The sequence below is a fragment of the Muntiacus reevesi genome, chromosome 13 (genome assembly GCF_963930625.1).
Source record: "Muntiacus reevesi chromosome 13, mMunRee1.1, whole genome shotgun sequence".
NCBI lineage: Eukaryota > Metazoa > Chordata > Mammalia > Artiodactyla > Cervidae > Muntiacus > Muntiacus reevesi.
In genome coordinates, this window is record NC_089261.1 from 47306801 (window position 1) to 47329175 (window position 22375).

General features: G+C 36.7%; 1 protein-coding gene across 1 annotated transcript; it reads right to left on the reverse strand.

Annotated features, from left to right (window-relative positions):
• Positions 1–1098: 1098 nt before the first annotated feature.
• Positions 1099–7066, reverse strand: PABPC4L (poly(A) binding protein cytoplasmic 4 like). The gene has a single exon (XM_065904599.1). It carries the CDS (start codon positions 6232–6234, stop codon positions 5122–5124), a length of 1113 nt encoding a protein of 370 aa, XP_065760671.1. The 5' UTR covers positions 6235–7066; the 3' UTR covers positions 1099–5121.
• Positions 7067–22375: the final 15309 nt, after the last annotated feature.

Here is a 22375-nt window from a genome sequence, read left to right on the forward strand (position 1 = left end):
TTGGTGATACATAGCAAATTCTTTCCCTCTGGTGGTATGATTCTAAAATATTAACTAACATACATGAAAATATATTTGACAGACTAAATTAGAGCTCAAGAAACCAATACCTTATTAAATGTAGAATTATATTTGAAATATTCTTGATCATTTGTAATCTGTTGATAATTATTTTTGGTGGAAACCCATTGTATATAGCATGCCCAGTCATCTCTGACTTTTTGCAACCCCATGGACTATAGCCCACCAGGCTCCTCTGTCCATAAATTTTCCAAGCAACAATACTAGAGTGAGTTGCCATGTCTTACTCCAGGGGATCTTACTGACCCAGGGATTGAACTCGTGTCTCTCACGTCTCCTGCATCAGCAGGTGGACTCTTTACCACTGAACCACCTAGGAAGTTTGAAAATCCACTGGGGTGACTAAATTGAATTTGAACTTTTCAGTAAAATTTTCAATAGATGCCTAATTTAGATCTAATAAAGCACAACATGTAAAAACACAATTCCCATTACTAACAAAAATGAATTTAATTTTATACAGGATATATTGCACAGTTTAGTCCCTATGATGATACAACCTGAGGGAGAAGAAACTGGTGAGTTTGACTCAAGTGTTGAAAATTATTTGCAGGGAGAAATTTTAAGAACTAATTGTAAGTTAATGTTAGCAGGAGAAAATATCCAGTAAGTACTGAAATTAAAACTTAGACATAAATGATAAAAATCCAGGGTTTAGTGGATGCATACACCTATAAATATCTCCATTCTTACTGAAATGTCTTTCATTCATAAGCCCATTCTACACAGAAAGTTGACTTATTTCTTAATTCTAATGGCAGATCTTATAGAATATACATATCAATAATGGACAATGAGAACTGAGAGAGAAAGTTGTTAAAAGGTTTCTAGGAAAGGTATTATACTCTGAATGTTACTGTGTCTCAGTGTGATAACAGGAGTTCTTGTAAACATCCTGACCCTGATGATGACATTGAGACAGAGACGGTGAAGAGTTAGAACCAATATAGACGTTTTCATATACCTTACATGAAGATACCTTAAGTCTGAATATTTTAATAAAATTTCCTTTTCCAATGTGAGTTGGATTTTCTATTACTTGAAGCCAAAGATATTCTGAGGTTATTTAATTTCTTTGACCCTTTATATATTTAAAAATTATTCTTTTGAAGTATTATTATTTACTTTAAAAAATTACATTATAATGTACATTTTCCAAATAGAATACAAGTAAGCTAATTCAAAATCCTCAAAATATTAACTGAATTTTGCTTTAACAATTAAATTCAAAAGTGTCTTTAAAATAGTCCCTGATGAAAACTTAGAGTTTCTTTTCAATCATGGTCCCATAATTATCAATAACTTTAAAACAAATACTAGTTCATATGAGAACTGGTCTTTTAAAACATAAAATATGAATGAGTTTCTTCATTTAAAAATGAAAGTTGTTTTCAATTTACTCTTATGAGAAACTGATTGCTAGAAAATCAGAAATACTTAAAAATAAATAAATGAAAATGATTTTTGGACATGAGAATTTTGGACACCACTGAAAGATTCAGTCTTTATTTGATCTTTTTTCAATGGATTTATACAAATGTTAAGAACATGAAAATATAAATTCTAAACCACTTTAAAAAGCTTATTTTTACCAACTATAAATCCACTTAAAATTTTAAAAAATAAAATTTCAAAAGGCACATATTTATTCAATTGGCTGTACAAGCAGACATCTGTATAACAAACTTGGCAATGTGTATGAGGACAGAGAAGGGGGCGCAGAAGCAGTGGCTTAAGGCATCTCTATGGAAATTAGCTTTTACAGGAATACTTATTAGAAAGTGAAGATTCTTTTCATTTATCAAGGCACTTGGACTTAAAAAGAGTAAAGTTTCTTTAATGCCTGAATCTCTGCTGCCACAAGAACTCGATAGCATTACACACACACAAAATTTAGAGTAAGTAAAATTTAAATAATAAAAACCTACAGGATTTTTTGTAAACTTTTTGTAAACTGAGTCATTTCTTAAGGTAAATATTAAAAATAAGAAAATTTTACTAAAATGGCATATTACTGTGTCATGAAACTATAGACACAATTCACCTAAACAACTGACATTATGCCCTATTAAATCCTCATACATGTGAGAAGAGAATTCAGTTCCCTGATATTATCTTGATAATCCATTTACAAGTACTGTGAACTATTGTTCAAATACATGAACATTTATATAAAATGGATTTTCCAGAAAAAGACGTCAAGGCCTGATATGTGTACTACAGTTTCCAGTACTGTTGCCTGGCACCCTTTCTTAAAAGCTCTCTGCTTTGTAGGTAAGTACTTCTCAACACAGTAATCCAAAGAGCTAAAGAATTATAATTGGCATATTGATTTCACATACACTTTTATAGTAAATCAGTATTTACCAACATATGTTAGTAGAATTGGAAAAGCAACATACTTTAAAAAATATTTAATATAAGCTATGAATAAGATACTATATACACAAAAGCTTTGCTTAGAAAGTATTGAGAATATGAAACTTTGAAAGTCATAGAAGACAATACAGATGAATTGTATGTGTGTATGGGGGGGTTGTATATTTGAGGTGTTTAAAGTGTTTTGAAATATAACATTAAAGCCACCAAACTAAGAGTTTGAAAAGTCTGAGGTTAAAATTTTAATTTTGGAATGACCCTCAAAACTATAAACAAGGTGAGAGTATCAGGGAAAAGAGGTCTAAAAACTCCATATAAATAAAAAACACCCCCACAGGAAAACACATTAAGATCATGAAAATAAACTGACATCATTTACAAAAATATGAAAATACAAATGTCCAGTAATTACAAGAAATGCTGTTTAAATTTTGAGGTAATAAAGTAGTAAAATAAATAATCATGAAATATTTTGTTTTTACATATCATGTTGAATCAGACAACAACTTTAAGCAAAATCCCTCTTAGTATATGGAAATGAGCAGTCCTACTGACAATGGAAATGTTGTTTTTTTTTTTTTTCCCACAGTGAAATTGTTAAGTGGCACAAGTTTCTGAATAACATTTGGGTAATATTTATCAAAATTAGTTTTTAAATTGTTGTCCTTTTAAACATTAATTCCAATGAATCACACATTTTCTTAATAAATTAATTATATATATCAGCATATATGAGTTTGCAAGAGTGTTTATCTCCAAGTTGTTTATGATAGAACAAAAAAAGGAGAATGGAAGAGATAATCTAGTAACCTATCAAGAGAAAATTGTTACATTATGGTACAAACATTAAAAGGAAGACAAAAAATCATTAAAATTATAGTGCAAATACTTACTTCCAACTACCCATGGAAGCTGACTGTGTCATACTGTCAAATTAGGAAAGCAGTTTTAAGAAGTTTTATAAGTATGATTCTATTTTTGTTAAATTATGTGTATAAGTATAGGAAAAATTGGGGAAGAAATGCAACACATTGTAACAGAAGATCTGTCTGCACAGTAGGATTATATGTTGCTATAATTTTTTCATTGTCTAAAAGATACTTTTAATTTAGAAAATGTGCAATGAATGTTCATATAGTTGATAGAAAAATAAACAGAAACAGATTTTCTCATTCTTTCACAGTTAAGTATTGCCAAAGTAAAATATTTTAATATTTCTGTAATATTATACTGGTAATATATGAAACAGAGGACTTGGATATATGGTTACAGGGAGCAACTAAGCAGAGGGGAAAAACAAATAAAACAACAAATATAAGAAAACTATTTTCTAGACACCTTTGGTATGAATCAGAATTTTAAAAGTAATTAGTTAAATGTAAATAACTCTTGTATCTATCTCCAAACTGGATTTCAAATAGCACACAGTAAAAGTAAGTAAAATAAAACCCTTTTTAAAAGGTAAAGAGGAACCACATCATATAAAGAAAAGGCAGGAGAGAAGAAAAGTCTGGAAATGGGGCTGAAATCAAAATTATTCTGGACAACAGGCTAAGTGATGTAACTTCAATTTATCAGAAAATCAGTTAGTGAGCTTCTGATTAATCAAGTCTAAAAGTGAGCTTTAATGGGTTACAAAGCTCTTAAGGTCTAATAAAAAGGACATGGAGGTCATAAAAATAGGAAAGTTTTACTTCTTTGAACCCTGAGATAGTATCACTACATGGAACAACATATAACAGAGATTAGAAAACACAGTTGTTAAACAAAATTTCTATGTTCCCTATATATGACTTACATAATATTGGTTCCTGATTCAAAACTTAATGCATAATTATATGCTGTAAGCAAAGGCCAATTTTTGACCTGAATTGATACAGGGTTATAACTTAAGGAATGTAGAAGTTAAGGTTTTACTACTCAAGTCACAAATCTGATAACCAGCAAGCACCTGAATTATGTTAACCAATGAGAAGAACAGTAAAATATCCTATAAGGCAGATTTGTAGGCAACACTAAAGTAATTCCATCATTAATTTTAGCCATCAGAAAAACAATCATTTCAGGATAAAAACCGAAAGAAAATTCAATGATTTTCTACTATTTTAAATATTAATTCAAAATGAAATTAGATACTGAGTTTGTAGTAGCAATTTTAAAACTTTGGTTTCTTTTAAAAACATTAGATGAGAAATTCGAAAGTTTTTTTTTTTAATAAAAATAAATTACTTTGCAATGCTTAGGTATAAGAACTACTTTGGGCATATTTTCATGGAAGAAATTAAAGCTAGCAATACTATTAAAATAAGAAAAAGTATGCAAAAAAACCCAAGTAATTACCACACTTCAGTTGGTTCAAAATGTAGTAAAAATATATCCAATTATACTTATTACTATGAACACTATATCAAAATCGGAAAAATATACCATATTATAATCACATGGTGTGCCTCTGTAAAAAGAACCAAGGTTCTAAGATTCACTTATTTTTTCTCCAAAGGAAAATAAATAGTTTTGTATACAAAACTTTCCATCACAACGTTTACTAAACTAACCAGCCATCAGCTGGAATTTAAAATTAACTGAGGAGAATTCAGGCAGAGATCACTAACATTCCTCAGTCTGCAGCAAACACTGGCTGATGTAGAAAGTTTTCCTCTCCTAGGGTTTCTGGGCCAGGGCGATGTTGAGTGGCTTGGAGCCTAAGATGCGGCCATTCATCTCAGTCATTGCTTTAGTGGCCTCCTCCGCAGAGGAGAAGCAGATCAAGCCAAACCCTTTGCTTCGCCCTTCTTCCTGCATTACCTTAACCCTGCTAATTGATCCAAATGAAGAAAATTCCCTCCGCAGTTTTTCATCATCAATGGTCTCATCCAGGTTCTTAATATAGAGCTTCGCACCCTGGCACCGCCGAAATCTTTCATGTTTCAGCTGCTCAAACATTTGCTTTAGCTCAGCCTGTCGCTCTGCTTTCTTTTGTGCCCGGCCTACAAAAAGCAGCTGTCCGTTTATGTCCTTTCCATTCATTTCTTCAACAGCCCTTTTGGCAGCCTCATGGCGATCAAAACTCACAAAGCCAAAGCCTTTGGATTTTCCGCTGGAATCTGTCATAACCTTAACACTCAGGGTTTTGCCATATTTACTGAAAACTTCCTTCAGTCTCTCATCATCCATCTCATCTCCAAAGTTTTTGATGTAAACATTGGTGAACTCATGGGCTTTGTTTTGAAACTCGGCTTCTCGATCTTTGCGGCTTTTGAATCTGCCAACGAACAGCCTGCAGTCCTTAAGCAGTGCCCCATTCATCTCCTCGATGGCCCTGTCGGCAGCAACCTGGTTTTGAAAGTGCACGAATGCGTAGCCCCGGGAGCCCTGATCATCACTCATCACCTTGGAGGACAGGATCTTCCCAAAAGCTGAAAAGTGTTCATAAAGGGTTTTGTTATCAATGGATTTGTCCAGATTCTTGATGAACACGTTCCCAATTCCAGATTTCCTTAAGTAGGAGTCACGTTGAGACCACATGAGACGGATGGATTTGCCCTTTATCAGGTCAAAGTTCATGGTGTCCAGGGCCTTCTGGGCGTCGGCCAGCTGCAGAAAGTTGACATAGGCGTAGCCCAGGGAGCGGCGCGTGAGCAGGTCCCTGCAGATGCGGATGGACAACACGGGCCCCACGGCGCTGAACTTCTTGAACAGCAGGTCCTCGGTGACGTCCGCGTGGAGGTCACCCACGTACAAGGACGCCTGGCGGTACTTGGCTGCTATATTCATCTTGCTCCTCACCCCCAGAAGCCGGTCCCAAAAGAGCTCCTGGGGTGATTTCTGCAGGAGTGTGGCCCGGGCTTATGCGTGGTGGCCTCTGAGTCACGGCTTGGAGGCTCAATGTTGGGGTGCATGTACGGCTGGCAGGGCTCAGGCATCATCCTCATTCCAACCCCCCCCAGAAACCAGTCCGGCCCATCCTGGAACAGGGGCCGACAGAACTTTGGAATCTTAAAGAAAGGCTCCCAGGACAAGCCTGTCCTTCGCGGCCAGTTTGTGAGGAATCTTCAGGTGGCGGGCTGGCCCTCCATCTGAGTGTTCCCCACTCTCGTTCAGCACTCTGGCCGCTGGTTTCCGAATAAAAATAGGCCTTGCTCAGGCCGGTTTAAAGTTACAGCCTCCGGGGAAGAATTCCACAAGTGGCCGCTGAGGCGACGACCCGGGACGCGGCGCGCGGCGGCGAAAGCGGGGCCCCGGAGCCCCGAACCGCCCGGGACCGGGTCGTGCTGGCGCCGCCGCCCGGGCGCGGCCGGGGGCTCCGCGGGCTCCGCGCGCCCTGCCCGACCCCGGCCGTGTTCCTCCCTGCAGACCCCGCGCGGAGCCCTGGGAAAGACGGGTGGGGGATGGGGAGGCGGACAGATCGACGGGATGGATGGGCCGACGGACGGACGGACGGCGGCCGCGGCCCGGTGGGCGGCGGCGGCCGAGCGGGGGCTGGGGGCTCACCCGGGCTGCGGCCGGCGGGGGGCGGACGGGAAGCCCGGAACTCGCGCGCTCAACTTCCCGCGCACTCGCTGCCAAGGGGGATGTTTTCTTTTTAATATTTTTGGAGAATGTTCTTCTTCCCACCCGCCCCTCTCGCTCACTTCCCAGCCCCCTCCGAAGGCTTGGCTGAGGAGCAGGAGGCGGTGACCAGGGTGGAGAAAGACGGCCTAGGGGAGTGGCCCTAATAAACCCACCCGCCCGCTGGCCCTGGCTAAGTCTGACTGCGGGAGCTCTGCCAAGTGTGGATCTGGGCTTGTCACTTCCTAACTTCAAACCGTCCAGCGGCTTCCTTTGACTCTTGGATAAGATCCAACATCCGTACCTTGTTCTACAAAGTTCTGCGGGATTCCTTCCATGTTCAGCCTCAACTGCCCCCTGGATCCCCTTCCTAAACTATATGCCTTCTTTTGTTCAGGGGCAACTTCCCAAAGCTGGGTAGATACTCTTTCCAAGCAGAAGCTTCCCCTGTACAACTTTTGAAACACTTTAGTTTTCACTCTTAGAAAGTTACACTACCTTGTATTTTCCTGGAGTTTGTCTAATTTAAATATACTGTACATTCCATGGCAGTAGGGACCATAAACTCATTTTATTTCCTGGCTTAACTTGGAGAAATGAGGTGCTCAGCATTTACTGAAAGAATCCATTGCGTGGAATAGATGAGATACGTAATCTGAGGTTGGTTTTCACGCCTGGAAACATGGACATAGTGTTCCTTACTTCAGAGTATTGTAAAGATTAAGTGAATTAGTAGATTTGGAAATGTCTGACACAATATCTGGCAGAGAATAGGCTTTGAGTAACATCGGTTTTATTTCCTCTAGTTAAATAAATTCCTTAACATCATTTCCATAAAACATTAAATTTGAATCATCATGCATTTTAAAGAATGTTACCTGCAAAATTGAATTGTGTGGATTGGTTTATATAAGGTTAATCTAGAGTTTTCAAACTTTACTGGACATAGAAATGCAGAAGGAATATGTCTTGAAAGCAGATTCTGATTCAGTAATTTGGAATGAACTAGAAACTCTGTACTTCCAAAAAGCCCCTGAGTGGTGCAGATTCTGTTGGTCTCTGAGCTACACTCTTAATAACAAGACTTTAAGGCTAAATGAATGAGTCCCCATAGTGGTGTCTTCTCTAAGGGCTAGAATAAAATATATTTTTCTTTCAGGAGATAATGATACTGACAAAATTTTCAGTGATACATTAAACACACACAACTAAGTTGGAGGGTGATTTTCACTATAAAATCCAAATTGGTTTTAACTTATCTAATGTTGAATAATGATTGTATGATAACTCCCAAATAAATCCCGATTACTGCTTTTTGTTTGTGAAATTTATTCTGATATGTATTGCTCTTGTAGGATCATTTGTTCAAATAAAGTAATCTTTTCTTTAATCATATATATTCTAGGTGCAATTAAAAAGGAGAAAAAGACCACTGACATAGGTGGTAGATACCAACAGTGGATAACAGCACATACTTAAAAAATCCAGACACTATTTGGCATTGTTCAGAGTAAATAAAAGTTGTCACCATATTCAGTATTATCAGATCTATAAAAAAAAAAAAAATAAAGTTCCTAAGTGTACATTTCCTGAGAATTTTGCTAAGACTTTTTATTTCTAGGAAAAGTGCCTAAGATCATATTAGTTCTTCATTAAATAATTTAGCTATAGCAAGATTATCAGAATATTTCAAAAACTCATTTATTTTCCATTTTACTTTAGTGTAATCTTCATAAACATTTTGTGAAAAGTGAAGAAGAGTCTGGCTGCAGAATTTAGTCTTATATTCTTGTCTCTAATCAACTTACAAGCAAAAGGTACAAACTTCAATTTGTTAAATGACCACCAATCACGCTTCTTCTTATTTATACTACTCATTACTACTCATTACACTGCTTTCATTTTTTATGTTTTAACAAAGTAAGCATTTTTAAGCATCTATGATTCTTTCCTCTCTTTAATTCTCTAAATCTCATCATTTTGTCAATTGTGTTGATTCAATAATTTCTTAATTTGGGATGTCTTTTACCCTTTGCCCTTTGCATCTATTCCCATTACCACTGTTCTTGCCTCATTTCCTTGTGTATTACTGCACGGGTTTTATTCATTCATCTTCTTTTGTTTATATGCCAGTCTAGTTATATGGCAGTCCACTGTGCATTGTGCTGCTAGCATAATCTAACAATTCTTTCATAAGATTTCAGTAAAAAATAACAAATGACTACCAAAACTGTGCAGGATCAATTCTATCCTAGCTACATATATCTTCTGTCAGGCTAATTCATCATTTTTTATATATGCATACAGTTAATTCTTCTAAATATATACTTTCCCTATGATTATCTAAATTCTATTATCCTTGAGCCTTGTTTTCATCAATACTTTTTTTCTCTCAGTAGTCCAGCTGACACTGATTACTTTTCCTTTACAGAAACAATTTATTTAACATATGCAACGTGTATTTGTACTTAATTTTGGCATGAATTCATTGGTTTTGATAGCCTTTGACTTAAAATTGATACTGTCAATGTTAATTATCTTCCACTTCCCTTCCAATTGTTTCAGGTTTGCATATTGCTGACTTGCATGTCTTCTTAATTCCTCAAACATTCTGAAAATATCTCAATTAAGTGCCAACAATTTGCCTCATTTTTTTTTTTTTTCCTGACTGCACAGTGTGGCAGGCAGTATCTTAGTTACCAGACCAGGAACTGAACCTGTGCCCCCTGCAGTGGAAGCATGGAGTCTTAATCTCTGGACCACTACAGAAATCTCTATTTTGCCTCATTTTGAAGTATGTTGTAAGTTTGCCCATCTTCTGCTATTTAGCTCAATCACCATTCAGAGTACCAGTATATTGTCTGTGTGGGTGACTTACAGCATTCAGAATTAAGAGGATATAAGATGTTATTTTGCTTAAATGGCAGGAAAAATGTTTGTCAGTGTTTCTATTCACTGATATTGATGTTAATGGAGATTAGTGCTTAACTCAGTATATATTATGAAGCAATGAGTAAACATCTATTTTGAGTATGAAAATGCATTTTAAAATAGAAATCTCTTGTACTAATTAGACCAGTTTCTGACACCTACTTGAATCATTGCTCTGATGTAGTCAAACTATTGATAAAATTTTCCTTATTCTTTTTCAAAATGTTCATTATCTTAATAGAAAGCAAGAACATAAATGAGGCTTGTTTTTCTTCTATTTAGATAGTGTTTTGTTCAGTATTTACTCAAAAGTGTAACATTGCATTTTTTAAATTGTTTCCATTTTATTTGACGATTATGGTCTCTCTTAAGCTGTAACTGTTTTCTCATTTTTTTCTTTACCAAAATAGTGTTAATTTCCTTAGAATGAAGTATATGGTTTACATATCAAAGTGATACTTTTTCATTCAGAGCATATAGAAATAGTCACAAAATTAATATTTGATTACTAGTAGTTCTTGATCAGGAGAAGGCAACGGCAAACCACTCCAGTACTCTTGCCTGGAAAATCCCATGGACGGAGGAGCCTGGTAGGCTGCAGTCCATGGGGTCGATGAGTCGGACATGATTGAGCGACTTCACTTTCACTTTTCACTTTCATGCATTGGAGAAGGAAATGGCAACTCACTCCAATGTTCTTGCCTGGAGAATCCCAGGGACGGGGTAGCATGGTGGGCTGCTGTCTATGGGGTTGCACAGAGTCGGACACGACTGAAGTGACTTAGCAGCAGCAGCAGTTCTTGATCAAAAGTTCAAATCAATCCAAAATATCATTTGCCAGTAAAAATATAGGCATTATAAAAATTAAAGTGAATAAGACACATCTTTCCCTGAAAGTTTCAAGGCTCTTATTAGGAGGAAAAAAAAAAAAAAAAAGACTAAAGCAACAATTTTAAAACAATGTAAATTCAGTAGCTAAGAATGTATAAGATAGATATTTAGCAAAGGAGATATGTGAATAAGTCTATCTATAAGAACCAAAAAAAGGTTTTGCAGAGAAGATGGTACTAAAGAAGACCAAGGTCTCTTTTTGTGAACTATGGGGAAGTTGAGGTATAAATAATGTTGGTGTCAGGCTTCCCTAGTGGCTCAGCAGTAAAGAATCTGCTCGCCAATGTAGGAGGCATAGGTTTGATCCCTGGGTTGGGAAGATGTGGAGAAGGGAATGACAACCCACTCCAGTATTCTTGCCTGGAAAATCCCAAGGACAGGGGAGCCTGAAAGGATACAGTCCACAGAGTCACAAAGAGTTGGAAATGACTTAGTGACTAAACAAGAGCCACCACAACTAAAATGTTGGCATCAACAAGTACCCACTTAATATTGCTGGAATACAAAGTGTGAAGAAGGAAGTGGCAGGAATTGAGATGAGAACAAAGTAAGAGCAATAGACCAAATTGCCTCACATGCTAGGTATATTACAGAATTTGTTCTTAAGGAAAGCTATTGGAATAATTGATCTAAGAAATGACTTGTTTATATTACATTTCAGAATTGTAATGTGAGGATAATGTGAAAGACATAGAGTCCTGAAAACATGAAGCAGGGATAATGTAAAGATGCATAATCACAAACCATTCTGAGTATGAAGATCGACTTTAAAATAAAAATCTCTTGGGAATTCCCTGGTGGTCCAGTGATTAGGACTTGGCACTTTCACTGCTGCGGCCCAAGTTCAGTCCTTCATGAGGGATCGTGCAAGCTATATGGCCAAAAAAATAAAAATAGAAATAGAATAGAATGGAATAAAATAAAATCTCTTATATTAATGAGACCAAAGTGTTTCTGAAGTCTGCTGAAATGGTTGCTCTGATGTAGTCAAGTGAAGTGAAGTGAAAGTTGCTCAGTCGTGTAGTCAACTAGTGGTAACATAGTTCTAGGCATTGACGGTAGGGTGGTTAACATACAACTGATGGGGGAAAGCATTTGTTTTACAGTTCCAGCCTGACCGCCCTCGGATGGCTGCCCGAAGGTTCTGCATTTTGTCGCTTTGTCCCACCTACTTTACTTGGAACCTTTCTCCTTGCTCCAGAGCTCCAACTTCATCTGCCTGTCTAATCCCTGTTGCCAAAGCTAAGAAAGCTGCTCACCTTTTATTCTGTTTCCTCAGTTAGCAATCAGACACCTCTATCACCACGTGTTATCACCTCTCACAACACAAATCCATTGTACTATTATGCCCAAATCTCTTCAACCCTACCATGGGTAGGCAAGACAGAACTAAGGGAGTGAAGGAGTCTGAGATGCCCTTCTTGGCCAGCTATCCTTTTCTTGGTGAACCTATGCACTACTGTAAAAGAGAATCATATTGGCTCTAACCTTGATGAAGAGAGAAGGATTGGGAACTACTGCCTTATTCTTGTCACCAGGGAAGATCTAATATCTTTTATGGAGATGTTCATCTCGTTACTGGTCATTCATGCAGAGATGATTTCCTGACACCCAGCTGAGGATCTCTTGTCTACTTTGGACAGAAATATGTTCTGTTCATCTGATCATTTTAGTCTCTACTTGTCTACACTGCTGCCGTTAGCATTAGTCAGCCAAATTCCTATCTAGAAAATGGTGTCCCAGGTTCCACAGGCTTAACCCTCCAAGGTTTCTGCATTGCGATCTACAGGAGTCAGTACAGAAGAGAAAGTGGTTCAAGACTGGGTCACTGGAAATTGATCCTTTAGGTGTTAATGATTTCTCCTCATTCATACATTTCTCTGAAGGTGAGCCTTATGAAAGAATGTGAACAGGTTGATACCAGTTCAGGGTGTGTAATTACCTCTGCTGTTCTCTTGCCAGGACCATTTCTGTAATTAGGTAGAAAAGTTTTATGAAGCAACAACTTTTCTGCATGGTCCCATGTTCTGGCTACAAATGACAAATTCCAAATACCTGAAAAGGTATTCTAGATATAAAGTCCCTTTCCTATAGTTTGCTAATTATGTCTTTAAAGAAACATCTTTTCTTCTGGTAGCAGTTCCTGAGATCTTATCTTGGTGTGTAACTGCATCTTCTGATGTTTGCTGTTTAGTCCAACTGCGGGAGGCCCCTGTCAATTACAGATTTCAGAACTGTTCTGTTTAACTACATGCTATGTGAAAACCTCCTTATCAATCCCATTGCCTCATATATAAATACAGACTCATCTGTTACTTTTTTATTATTGATCACTATCCTCAACACTCACACACAAGCTATGCCACCACCACTAGCATCATCTTTAAAGTGAAAATTCCACAAAAGCAAAAATTGTGTCTAAATTAGTCACCACCATATTCTCAATGCCTTAAATAAGGGCTCCCATGCAATGGGGTTCTCAACACTTCTATTTTGAATGTTGACAGACAATTCTTTATAAATCATTTACATTTCTACACATCTTATAAATAGAGGTATGCCCGCATGCTCAGTCACTCAGTTGTATCCAACTCTTTGTGACGCCATGGACCATAGCTTGCCAGGCTCCTCTGTTCATGGAATTTACCAGGCAAGAATACTAGAGTCTAATGTTAAAGGTAAGGAGCAGTTTTCCTTGTGTACATTGCCTAATCCTTTGCTCCATGTTTACTTCCACCTCAGGCATTTCAATGAGAAAGATAATTATTGATTGGCCAAAGTTTCCTGGTCCGCAAAGGGAAACCAGTGTCAAGCATGCTGGGCTACTTCAGGGAAGGGAAAGAGTCAAAATTCAATGACTTTATTGGACACTGATGTTCAAGTCACAATCCTACCTAGACTCTTGGAAGGAAGAGGGTGCTCAAATCCAACCAATGGTGTTGGGCACAGTTCACAATGGGCAAGAGAAGCTAAATGGATCTTTGGGTGGGTGAGTCCTTTGGGACAATACAAAGCACTGGTTCATTGATTTTACAACTGAGTTTATACTAGGAATTTATGTGTTAGGTGTTCATACATTCTTACAGACTGGTAAATTAAAAACGATCCTCTTTGGGGTACTGTATTATGGACATGGTGGCTCAGTGGCAAAGAATCCACATGTCAATGCAGGAGATGTGGTTTGATTCTTGGGTCAAGAAGCTCTTCTTGAGAAGGAAATGACAACCCACTCCAGTATTCTTGCCTGGGAAATCCCGTGGACTAAGGAATCTGGCATGCTGAAAACATGGAGTCACAAAGAGTTGGAAACCACTTAGCGACTATACAACAATTATGGGTATAAATAGCTGCTCCTTATCAAAACATCTGGGTCCCTAATATAAATGCCCATGTTAAGAGTCATTTACTCATGAGTTTGACAGCAATCAAGCTGATAAATGAATGTTCAGCACTTAACTGTCACTGTGTCCCATGTTTCATGACTGTGTTTCTGCAGTGGAGAAAGGTCACGTTACATTGAGTCCTGCCCATCCCCAGACTCCACTGGTGTTACCCTATCTTGGGTCAATCAGTACAGGCTCATCACCACTGACACATATTCAGGTTACAGTACTACTGTTCAAGTTCAGTCTGTACCACTGTGATCTTTGAAGCTAACTATTGTATTTTTGGCTTCTTGAACCAGGAATACTTAAACAGTCTGATAATGGAAAACTTTTATTGCAAAATCCACTCAACAACAAACTGATAATCAAGTTACTCAATTGATGTTCCATGCTCTGCACTATCCACAGACATCATGGAGGATTAGAACATCCTCAAAAATCAATTCGAAATGATTCTGAATGTACCTTCCTCTGCCACCGTTGGTCCATACCTTGTAGTCAGAGAGTTTAATCACTGAATGCATGTGGCTGTCCCCAGCAAGTGATCATCTCATTTGGTCACTTCCTAGGTAATGATCAGGATCAAGCTAAGTTAGACAGACTTATTATGAGTAGTTGCATTCTATCCTGTCCATGCTTGACCATATGGTCTTTTCTTTCCTCGAATGTCATCACCAGGCTGGATTGGTTAATGTATCCTCTAAGAAGTACCATGGCCAAAAGGGACTCAAGGGACTCAAACTCTGTTTGATGGGAAACAACTTTTCACACATCTTTTGTGTTTTTGCATAAATTGCAAGAAGAGGCACTACTGCCATTTCTCCAGACTGTCCTTTCTAGGATGTCTATATAGTGAACTAACTGCCTTGGAAGATAGAGTTGGTGTCTCTCCAGAGCAAACACCAGGCATTCCTGGTATAGCTTATAAAATATCTCTGTTCCCTAAGTCCAAGTTCCTTTAATGCAGCCTACTTAATACTAAGGGGTCACCTTACTCTCTTCATAGGACTCTTTGGGAATTGTTCTTAGAGAACTGATTGGAGAAATGATTATATGCTGGCTGATGCTGTTGCTCCGAGAGATTAACTTCTTTGTGCCTGATTCATAGCCTTTGTCAGCATCCATTAAAACAGGATACTAATCTGGCAGTAAAAAGCAGGCGAGATATCAAAGTCTTCACAGATCTTGACATTAAGCAAGTAATTGAATGAGTTATGGATAGTTTCTGTCATGGATGAAACACAATTCTCATGACTGTGGAGGAATATCACTGGTATATTTCTGCATCCTCATACTGTACTCAGTATCACCTCTCCATCTCCCCTGGCCAAATGGTGATGCACCTAAGTGCAATCAGGAAGACTGGAAGCTATCTGGTATACAGCCATTAGTCCCTCTTTCTTTTGTCCATTCTCTGTCTTGAAAGTTTCAGTGGGTTACCTTAGCCCCCTTTGATTCCAGTGTCCTTATCAAATTAGCTTTAGACACAAAAATGTTGAAAAAAAACTTGGGTTTAGAGTATATTTTAGACATTTTGACTCTATCAAAAATATATTTAAAAAATATGTATATATACACATATACTCTAGAGTACTTTAACTTGTATATGACAATCTGAGATAAAGTCTCTAAAGTCTCCATATTCTTCTTATTATTCAGTCTCTGGAACATTTCATTTTGGTCTCTGAAGTCAGGCACCTGTTACATGTGCCCTGGACTTCTACACTCTGGGAACATTGAGGAGAGTCTGGGTTACTTATTTTATTTCTTTACTAAGACTGAATGTATCCCTGCTAAGCAGCACACAATCCACAATTGGCTAGGATCCTTTCATTAAGTCTACCTTGGTCTACATGCCGTTTCTTTCTACAGGAATGAGATGCTGAAATATCTTTAGTGGAGTCTTGGCATTTTTCACCACTGGCTTTCTTTCCTAATATTTTATGCAGAAAATTCTCTGCATGCATCATTCTAATAAACTTTTATAAAAAGTCATAGTCTTGGCTGGCTTTTTACATAGAAAATCTCTTTCTAAAACCTACACTTTGACAGCTGTCCTAGTGCTAAGATCACTGTCTAACTCATCCTACAGCTGTCTCAGTGCTAAGATATCTGTCTCCTTCGAATCCTCTCTCCTAAAGAGGGTCATAGAATTATGTCTTCTCAGGTTATGTCTACAACTAATCCTATGCCCCATTTTTTCTAACAGTTTCTAACAACTGTAATTTGATTCACGGTAGTCAGTTACCACACTAGGGTTCACCAGCCCCAAGGGAGAGACACCACATTTGCAAATTGGCCATTGTATCTTATATAGTCTTCCACTGTGTGCAAATCCAGCACATTAACTAGGAAGGACTCAGCCTGGTTACAGCTAATCATAATCACCTTCAGACACATAGAGTCAGTCTCATATGGTAAACCAGAAGTCCTTTTTCATTTATATTTCCTTCTTATTCCATATCTCATCCTTTCTATTTCCTCAGATTCCCTGGTTTATACAGCATCTTTTCTTGTGGTCTAGGGCAAGAAAACCTATTGACTCTAGATCCTGATATTTTTCCAAGAAGAGGGCATATACAACAAATCACATTTTATTTTTTCATGCTGATGTTGAGTCTTTATGTCATAATATTTTTAAAGTAACATAAAATATTTTCATTCTTAAAGGCCCAGCTCCACCAGAAGTAAAGAATGAGAAGAACAAGAGCCTAAAGGGACAGAGACCTGAACCAGTCACATAGTCAACTGAATTATTACTGATGAGGGCCTGAATTAAGGTACTAAGTAGTTTAGGGTTGTTACATACACAAGAGGTGGAACTGGTATGTAATCTGAATTACAATTTTCCCTAAAATTACTAATAAAAATGTTTAGTATTTAACTAATAAGAGCAACTGTCTCTTGTACATTATCTATATTCTAGACACTACATATTTTTACATAAAATGAGTACAGAATCAGTGCTCAACCAATTCCTATTTTTAAAAAATATTATTGTATTATTATCAGTTTTACATTTCTGACAAAAGTCCTAAAAGGGAGCTACATTTACCATTGTTTTAGATCTAGACATCAGATACAGAAACTATAAGTAAGTTATTCAAGTAATTGAAATATAAGAAAGTGAAGATTTTAATCTATGTCTCTCTAATTTCCAAACTCACTTCTTTCCATTGTATAAATTACATTAAGTTTAAATGTCATTTTTGATGTTTCTGTAAACATACTTGTGTAAACAAGTATACTTCTGTAAACATACTATTTTATTTTTTTTTAACTGAGATCAAAACCTTATACAAGCCTCTGTGTCTGTCCTTTGAAGTCAAAAGCTTGTAATTTATAAATAGTCCCCCAGGTCTCCCCTGAGTCTTAAAAGGCTGACTCAACAGTTAATAATTAGAAATGTGAAGATGTAGAAACATAGAATAGCTGTTGGCAGCAATTTAGACTAAACCAGCCACAGAGCAGTCACCAAACTCCCAGTTCCCTGAAAGATATAGATCAAAGTCTGACATACATTTTTTTTAGGAAGCAGACCCACCTCCAGGTGAAAACTACTGACCTCAAGTACGCAGACACCAGACCAGTTGCAACCATAAGATTTGTGATTCTAGAAACTTCACCTTGATGTTAACTAATCTGAGAACTGTGCATGCACGCACTCTGATCATGTACCCTTAAAACCCCTGCCCTCACATTGCCTTTAAAAGCCAAATTTTATCTGCAACAAGATGTTAAGATGATTCTGAAAGACACTAGGCTACCATCTTCTCATTTAGTTGGCTTGGCTTTCTTTAATAGCGTCATTTTCCTTGCCTCAACACCTTGTCACTTGACTTACTGACCTGCCGTGCAGCAAGTGACCAACCCTGGACTTGGTAACAAGATCTAACTGATACATAACATTGTGTGGATTTACAATATACAACATGTTGATTTGATACATTTGTATATTGCATTATGATCACCACCTTAGTCTAACTAATACCTCTATCACATCACATGATTACCTTTTCTTTTTGTGGCGAAAGCAAAGATCTATTTTCTTAGAAACTTTGAAATTTACAAAACACTATTGTTAAAAATAATCTCTATGCTGTGCATCTCTAATTTTTTAAAACAATAATCTAACTTAAAAGGCATTTTGATTTCAAAGCCAATAAAAACAAAGCATCAAGCAATATTCAGTTTCCCTCATCATGTACTGTATTCCCTCATCACAATAATTTGTATTTTTTGTAGCCATATATAACATCCTGCCAGCATTCTCTGTGCCCTTATTCCTGCTATTTCTTAATTTACCTTCTTTTATATTTTGCTAACACATCTCTTCTCATCAGCTAACTAATTAAACAATCTTCCAGACTATATTGTGTAAATTCCTAATAGGATGTCAAAGAGACACTGGATACAAATGTATCACCAGGCCATGAGTGAGGTCTGGAGGGATTCTGGGAAGATGTGCCACTTTGATGGACAGGGACTTTGAGCTAATAAAGCGCTCAGAGATTTCCTTGACCCTCTGGAATTTTCATACTGACATAGCTGAAATTCCTTAAGCTGTTCTGTTCCTAGAAGAGTTACAAGTTTATTTTTACCTGGAGTCCAAGCTGGTTTTACTTATTTGTTTGCTTATTTATATTTATTTATTTTTATTGAGATTTAATTGACATGTATTAGTTTCAAATGTACAACATAATGATTAGAAATCTGTATATATTCCCTGAGGAGTGAGCACCAGAATAAATCTAGCTACCATCCATCACCACACATGGTTACTATATTTTTTCCTTGCAATGAGAAATTTTTGGAGGCAGGCTAATTTTAGATAACCATAAGAAGTCTACTACTGAGAAAAAATTCAGAGATGATTCAAAAGGAAAAAGGATGACAGGAAAGAATGATTTTGAAAAAGAATGGCTAAATTCCGGAAATACAGAAAACATATCTGGAATATTATTAGGTCAATCTGAGAAAACACGTTTGTTTCTCTGGTCATGTAAGGCTAAAGCTAATCACCTTTATAAATTTTCTGGGACTGACTTTTTTCATTTGTGAAAGGGAAATCATCAGACTATGAAAGCAAAGTTATTTGATACAATAATGGAAATCAAGAATTATTGAATGTGTGCATGTATGTTTAGTTGCTCAATCCTGTCTGACTCTCTGTGATTCTTTGGACTGTAGCCCCCAAAGCCCCTCTGTTCATGGGATTTTCTAGGCAAAATGCTGGAGTGGGTAGCCATTCCCTTCTCCAGGGGATCTTTCTAACCCTGGGATCAAATCCAGGTCTCCTGCACTGCAGGCAGATCTTTACCATCTGATATACCAGGGAAGCCCCTACTGAGTGCTTAACATGAGTCATGTTTTACCATAGCATGTTGTATGAATTATCCCATTTAATTTTTACAAAACAGCATGTGGGAGATAGTATTGTTAGCTCCATTTAAAGATAACAATGGTGAGGCACAGAGGGTTTAAATTATAAGTGCCTAGGGTCATGGGGTTATAAATCTTGACAGCCTGACTCTAGTCAGTTTTATTCTTTGCTTCATTGGTGAGTCAACCTTTTACTTCAGATGCTGCGAAAATGTCCTTCTGAAGGCTGTTTCTGCACAGGCTGTGGGGTGATAGTGTCCACTCTGTTCCTGGTTCTTTCTGGCAGCTCTCCTTCAGATTTTAGCCAGCATTAGTCAATGGGCTTTGACACAGACACCCACTTAATTTACCCACTTACTCGCCTACTCTTCTCCCAGTAGCCTTTAATCCTCGGCCCTCGGTCTACTGGACTCCAGTCTTCCTCCACGCTGCTGAGCCAGTGAAGGCTGACCCACGCCCTGAAGACACCAGCAGTCTCTACAGCTCCACCCTCTCTACCCCATTCTCTTCTAGCCCGGTGTGCCTTGCTCACTATTTTCTTAGTTTCAGTCTTACCAACATTATCCACATCCCCACTCCAGATATAAAATGAAAATCAGGCCAGGGCAAATATTCAGCCCTTCTTACAGCACAGGGGGACTGGGTAGTTGAAAGACTTAGATACACAATTTCTGTTGACATTCTAAGCTGTGACAACCTTTTACTGAACTAGAGTTTTTTATTGGATTTCTCATGCCATGTGCATTTTTAAATCTTGTAAGCAACTCTCCATCTATTCTTTTAGTGATATAATTTGGCTATGAAATCATTACAATCTCTTAGTTTTTTCCTAGTAAACCAAAATTTATTTTCTCTTCTTTTTGTAGTTTTTTTTTTTTTGACACTTTAACTCTTTTAAAGCCATTAAAAGTATTTATTTTGAATGCTGTTGATTTCTACTTCAAACACACAAAAAAAATGCATTTCTTGATTATAGATTTGTCTCATCCTGTATGTTGCAGCCCCATTTGTGGTGAAGATGTAAAACTCTTTCAGTAATTTAACTCCCAAAGAGAAATATTCTCTAGTGGTTCCTAACATATTTCTCTTTGCTAATAATCTTAACATTACCTTCCTCCTCTGTCTGTGAACCATATTTTATTAATATGTCTTATATAGGTGATATTAAATTTTTTCTGTAATAATATTTTATTAGCTCTTACAAAACTCACAAGTACTACAAAAAAGCACCATCTTGGAAATAACAGTCTAATTACTGTAGTTGATATCTGTCCTTTCTTTAGCAGTAAATAGTGTTGGAATTGCTTTTATTTTTCTTCTTAGAAATATTAAATAATTTTTATCACATTTATTACTGAAACTAGAACAAATAAAAATAGTAGGGCTTATCATAAGATATATAAGATCTTACATCATAAGATATATTTGGAAGAACAAAAAAATCTGAGTTTGGAAAATAGGAGATTCATGGAGAATCTTATAATTGTTTTGAGAAAGTGAGTTTCAGCTTTATTTCTGTGTGAAAGGGAAGGACTGGTGACAATATGAGGAATATTTTAGTTTAATTTGAAAAATAACATAAATTAGAAGAATTTAAAAACAAAAGGTATTGTTTGTGGTAACAACTTTAAGTATTAAAGCAGAAGCTGAATAAACACAGCAGGAGTATGATGAGGAGGATTCCTTTTCGGCAGACTGGAATAAACAATTTTATATTTGCTCCAACTTTATTATTTATAGTGTATTTTATAATCTTATGGGGCATAAAATGGAAAGTTAGCATCAATGTTCAAAATAAGTAAAACTTTAACTAAACTCTATACAAGCATGTTTCATTTCTACTGGATGCTTTGAATAGTTATAGTAGAAACTATTTTTCAAAAATGTTAGATAATCAGTGTACATTGCATGTTAATTCCATGATATTTTTTCTATGTTTATAGTCTTTTCAGTAAAGATGAACTATATAGATACATATTTATGGGACTATTTTCTTTCAAAGATTGATAAGAGCAATAGCATTAGTAACTATCACTAAGCTTAAATGTGGCAGCAAAAATTTACTTCCACTCCACTTTCAGGCATATCCGAGAGGAATACCAATATTTATAATTCTCAGGATCTCTATTTAAATATCTTTAGATTACTTGAGTAAATATTCTTCTTGATTTTTGCAAGGGCAATTAGTATAATTCTTCTCTCAAGTATAGATTCTGGGTTTAGAATAGTAAATCACTTTACAAATGTATATGCATATATTTTTATGCACACATATTTGTGTGTTATATTTAGCTATATATTTGTGTTTACATTTTTTATACTGAAGAGAGTAAAAAAAGGAAGTGCACAAGTGTATCTGAATGTCAAATACTCCTTTATTTGAGGATGTGTTATTTCAGGTGATTTTTAATACATATGTAAAGTGGTAGTAATCAGTTAAGACATACTCTCAACAAACATTTGTTTGGTATTTGCCAAGTATTGTATTAAATTCTTGGGTAGAAATAATGCTAGATAGAGGTGCATAGAGTTTAGTGGAATGAGGGAATGAGGGAAACAGACATATAAATATCTAAATAAATGAGTCACAATATAACATTAACATGTACTTCTTCATTATTAGTACTAATCATCCATTCCCAAAGGGTAGTAAATACTTTCATTTGTTTTCATCTATTGTAATCACACCCAATACTTAGCTGAATGACCTCAACAGAGTAAATGTTTAAAAAATATTATTGATTAAATGAACACCTAAGTTATAAATGTAGTATCTT

Coding starts and splice junctions, on each gene's coding strand:
- PABPC4L (XM_065904599.1), bottom strand. CDS start 6,234: ATGAATATAGCAGCCAAGTACCGCCAGGCGTCCTTGTACGTGGGTGAC.